Here is a 5,232-nt window from a genome sequence, read left to right as displayed (position 1 = left end):
CCCTGAAGCCCATATGAGTTCTTGATTACGAGCTTCTGAATCCGTTCTAATCACGGTCAACTTTTTCTTCCACGGCGTACGTTATGGGTTGTTTTCATGCCAGCTCGTCCATCCCAAAATCACCTTTGGGGCTGTTCCACCTCGCAGGCATCATGAACCGCAGCGGCGAACCTGCACCAAATTAGGCTCGATCATCTCCTGTAAACTAGGCTCGATCCTCTCATGCAAATTAGGCTTTTCTTTTTGTCTAGTGCATTAGTGTTTTTTTTTGCTTCAAGTTGTGTTCTAGCCTACCTACAGAAATTCGGCCCAGCCAGCCCATGTAAACGAGCTCAGTCAGCATCCACCATCACGCACAATTAGCCACAAGCAGGCGCACGGGGATTAAAACAAGAGACACGCACACGAGGAGCGAGCCACCAAACCTAGCCGCCGCACGCCGACGACCACAGACGCCGCATCCCTGCCGCACGCGGACGACCACGGACGCCGCGTCCCTGCCGCACGCCGTCAACCACGGGCGCGCCGATGGTCTGAGCGAGGCGAGCTGTCGGGGAGCTCATCCCAGGCCCTCTGCAGCTCGCCGCTCCCGTCGTCGTCCATCGCTCGCCTGAGCCTCGAATCAGCTAGGGAGGACTCCGGCTGATCCGTTTGCGGGGCTGCCGTCCAGCAGCCGAAACCGGGATAACCGGCCACCCACTGAGGCTGTTTTTTCATTCTCTGCTTCTGACTCTGTTTTTTTCTTCACTGCCTGACACTGTGTTTTCTTCTTTGTCTCTGCATTCAACGCGTTAATTGCAATTGCTATCTTATCTAGTTCTAGGAAGCAGCTAGATTAGGTACATGTATGATGCAAGCTAGCAAAAAAAATGTAAATAAAATACTTTGTGTGGAAATCTGGCCTTTTTTTGGACGAACGGATTTTGCATATGACAACTCTAGGAGCTCTAAATATGATTTTTTTAGATCTTTTTTTTGCCAACAAGATAGTAAGAAATCTAGCAAGTAGTAATCTGAAAAAAAACAGTCGCTTCCTCACGCAAAACGATTATGATTTAATCTTTTTTTTCTTAGCAAGAGCATTTTACTTCTCTAGGCATGAACTTCTGAGCACCACCTTCATTTCTCTATCTAGAGAATGGCAACTGTGTATTTGTGTAATTTAGCTGTCGGGAAATCCGAAAATTAACTTTTCTCTTGCCATTTTCGTTTGTCACAGGATGGACGGCTACGGGGTCCCTGCTTCGGGACCTAGCACGCTCCGACAGATTGATGACGTTCCATCTGAATCAGAAGACGAAGAGGGGATTGGTTTTCCTGCAGGAGGCGCGGTCGCCGAGTCTGATTCGGACGAGGAAGATCAGATCCAGGTCAATGGAAAAGCACCCTCAATCGGGTCAAGGTGCAGCGTGAAGAAGTTGCACGACCTGATTTCCTCATTTGATGAGGAGAAACGACAGTATGTAGCCGAGATGGAGTTTGGGGGGCTGCTAGAGCTACCAAAGATAACAAGGACGGATAGGCATTTCTTGATGTCTATCCTAAGCCACATCGATGAGGAGGCAAGTTCAATTACAATTGATCACAAACGCGACATGCAATTTTTCGATGAAGATGTCAAACTGGTCATCGGCATACCATGTGGAACTGCTCCTGTTCGCCCTCCAGACCACGCTGTTCCGGAGGCAGTGGTGACACAGATAAGAGAGATGTTTGGAATTGGTCCAGGAGAGCACAGCATACTGCCAATCGTTGAAGCTGTGAAGCAGACATACGGGCGTCCTATGACGACACACGAGAAGAACAGGTTCAAAGTGGGGCTGGTCATATGCGCATGCACATACCTCCTCGCTCCAACAATGAAGAACGACTACTTCTGTACTGATTATTGGGGCGCGCTGGCAACGGCAGAGCTCATACATATGCACAACTGGTGCCGATATACAAGGGAAGAGCTGTTAGTTGCGGCGAAGAGGGTGAAGGCAGACCTTCTAGGAGGGCGTCTGAAGTCTAATCTATCAGGTTGCCTCCCATTTGTACAGGTAAGACTTCACAAAAATCCAAGGGCAACGCCAGCTTTTTTTTGTGTGTTCTTTCTAACACGGATGCCGTTTTTTGACCTTACCTTTGACCGAACTCGCTTTCCACAGGTGTTCTATATTGACAATCTTGACGTTGGAGAGCAGAACATCGACCACACCGCGCGCCCAAGAGTGAAGGCGTACAGCTACGCAGCTATCAGATCAATAATTGAAAAGGACATCAAGTCGCGCAAGGGAGATTACCCAGTCATCTATGGCAGACTCCTGGTAAGGGTTATCCCCCTCCACCTCTCCCCCCACACAAATTTTGCGTCATCTCCTTCATATATGCAGCGTTTTCCTATGACAATCACCCACTAAAATCTTCCCGATACAAACAGCCAAGACCAGCAGCAGATGTCTGTTATCACAGAAACCCTATAACAAGGCAACGGGCAGCAAGCACATCAGCCGGTCGTGACTCTCGAAGCTCTGTTCCATCAAATCGTGGTTCGTTAGACATTAAGGAGGTATATACATTGTAACATGAAAGGAACTTGCACTGCATACGCAAATTGAGGATCGACAAAAACCAAAAAATTGGCATATAACTCATTACCTCCTTTTTGTTTTATTGAGCAGGCTTCTTACCTCGTCTTAGACAAAATATCAAAGTTCACAGCCCGTTGTGAGGAGGTTCTAATTTCCACTGCAAGGAAGAAAGAAGAGGAGAACCACCGTCATTTCAGTGCACTAAATACCTTGGAAAACTCTGCCCAACAAAAAATAAAGAAGGAGGCAAAAAGAATGAGGGATGAATTCTTTTCGTTCTTCAAAAACTTCGAGAGGCAACATGCTGCGATAAGGATGCGAAGGGGTGCATCAGGTAACAAATGCAATTATTTGCGTTTTTTTATACGACGTCCACAGAAAAAAAAATCGTTGCCCCTGTGGTGACCTAAGTTTTGGCACATGATGCCCATTTTTCAGGTGTCGATGTTGATTCTGGTAATTGCCGCAACGCATCCCCAATACCAGATCTCGCTGTGTCAACGCCTTGCAATGCCAAACCAACACCTCCAGCGAGCGGCGGGTGTCAGGGCAACACAAACTCATCACCGGACGTTGTCGAGGTGACTCCTAGGCGGTTCAAAAGGATAGCAAAGAAACCGAAGAAGGTAACATTTGAGTGCGGGCCATCAGGCGTCATGGACATCACAGACAGCGAAGATAATGTGAATGATTGTTTATCACACCCTACAGCAATACGTTCAACTTCTGCCCTGGAAGATGGCAACCCGGAAGACAGCTCGCCTGTCGTCAACATCGCACTAGACAGCTTGATAAGAGAAGCAGAGAGGTACAGCAGGTCAGGCAAGCAGATTGTTGACGGTTCCACTGCAACCAGGGATTCCATCCTGGAACTTGCAAGTAGAGGTCAATCATCTGGCGCAAAAGATGTCGAGGATGGTGCAGCAACATACTCTGTTTGTTGTGCTCAAGACCCCAACTTCGACAACAGGCGTCAATGGAACTACCCGTCTGGACACCCACTTATCGAGGAGACGCCGTCATTTGACCTGGGCGTCTTCACACCTCCTTGCAATAAAGCAAAAGAACCTACCTCGTTGAGCATTGGTTCCATAAAGGGCATCACGCGGAAAGACCTGTTCGGCGCTGGTGAATTCTCCACTAAAACTCCTGGTAAACAGCATTCCCTCTTCGCAGCATAACACACAACTCTATTTTCGGGGTCTTCGTATTATTAATAACAGAGTTTTTTTGTCTCTATAAAACAGGGTCTGCAGACCAGGTGACACCATCAACCCCCTTTCACATAGGGAGCGCAACTATACATCCCACACAAGAACACCGTGTGGTGGCACACGTGTCACCGGTTAGTTGCACTAGGTCTGTAGCCACTGGCCTTTTGGACTTCAGAGAGGAAGTAGAGGCAGACTGTGTAAACCTGAACAAACCGGTTGAGGAAATATCACTACCCGCACCACCACCCAAAAGGAGAGTTGCCCCTGGGCCTGCCGGCCGATCGCCGTTTGTCATGCAATATCGTTTGTCCGAGAGGGCTTCAGGAGATGCAACACATTTGTATCTAAAATTCTCCCAGATGGACGGAGCAGTGCTAAGCAAGTAAGTGTTGGCTAAAACACGGTTATTCACTGACTACTACACTTTTTTCCAAGTGAATCATTTAACGCAAGTTTGGATGTCAAATGATGTGTTGCAGCAACTGGGTTGTTAGTCCATTTCCAAGCTACATAGAGCTGACGGGCATCGTACTCAAAAGACAGTTGAGCGTGGGAGGTTTCATAGAGATAGACTTGATGAATGTTTTTATGCGGAGGTTCCAGCAGCTAGAGAATGCTTGGGCCAGAAAATATGGCGACTCACCATGGAGGCATTACTTGGAACCAGACTTCATGGTAAGGAAAATCCTGAAACTATCAACAAAACCATCATCGTGTCGAGATGAGGATGTTTAACATCTCTTTTTTGTCTGCCCGCCACTGTTTGTACAGAGCCACGTATTGCGAGGCGGAGGATTCATCCATAATGACTATGTAAGGAACATTTTTGTTGGGCATCACATCTCGCATGATGTCAACAGATGCCCTATGGTAACACTCGCTCGCATTTCTTATCGTGTTCTTTTCCTAAAACTAATGGTTGTTTCGTAGACATTTTCCAGTGACACAACACATCTATGTTTTTTTCAGATGGTCTTGCCAGTGCATCATGCGCACGCTTGGTCAACATATATATTCGACTTCCCGAGGAGGAGGACAACCATTTTAGATCCTATGATCAACAACGGGGACAGACCAGCAGATGAATTGCGCAACGAACACATAAAAATAGCAGATGAGCTACGCGGGGCGCTAATGGAATGCATAGCTGAATACTTCGATGGTTGGACACCCAAGACCAAAGGATGGCAGAACTGGTTCCCAAAACTCACAACTGGACCTTGGGTCTGCAGCAGGTATCAGATACGCCATGCAAACTTCTTTCATTCTGTTTTCATAGTTCATGAGCTGTTGCTGAATAAGTTATGTTAAAAAACACCTAAAGGGCTTCTAGCGGGGTCATGGCGCTACACTATGCTAGGCAGTGGATGGGGACGAAGCTACAGAGGACTTTATCGCCGGTATGTACAATCAAAACACTCATGCTGGGAGTAAGGTGGCGGTGG

General features: G+C 47.5%; 1 protein-coding gene across 1 annotated transcript in view; it reads left to right on the top strand.

The window, feature by feature from the left end:
* Window positions 1-1,002: 1,002 nt before the first annotated feature.
* Window positions 1,003-5,232, top strand: part of LOC119317682 — a 5,052-nt gene continuing 822 nt past the window's right edge. The window contains exons 1-10 of the mRNA XM_037592165.1: window positions 1,003-2,042; window positions 2,151-2,309; window positions 2,423-2,551; window positions 2,664-2,907; window positions 3,012-3,725; window positions 3,821-4,169; window positions 4,267-4,462; window positions 4,559-4,657; window positions 4,757-5,022; window positions 5,112-5,187. Of these exons, the coding sequence (XP_037448062.1) occupies window positions 1,221-2,042; window positions 2,151-2,309; window positions 2,423-2,551; window positions 2,664-2,907; window positions 3,012-3,725; window positions 3,821-4,169; window positions 4,267-4,462; window positions 4,559-4,657; window positions 4,757-5,022; window positions 5,112-5,187 (3,054 nt within the window). The 5' untranslated portion in view covers window positions 1,003-1,220. The remainder of the gene's footprint in view (window positions 2,043-2,150; window positions 2,310-2,422; window positions 2,552-2,663; window positions 2,908-3,011; window positions 3,726-3,820; window positions 4,170-4,266; window positions 4,463-4,558; window positions 4,658-4,756; window positions 5,023-5,111; window positions 5,188-5,232) is intronic.

This window comes from Triticum dicoccoides, chromosome 6A (assembly GCF_002162155.2).
Source record: "Triticum dicoccoides isolate Atlit2015 ecotype Zavitan chromosome 6A, WEW_v2.0, whole genome shotgun sequence".
NCBI classification, from domain to species: Eukaryota; Viridiplantae; Streptophyta; class Magnoliopsida; order Poales; family Poaceae; genus Triticum; species Triticum dicoccoides.
Note: the sequence above shows the minus strand (reverse complement) of the source record. Positions and strands in the feature narration are given on the sequence as shown.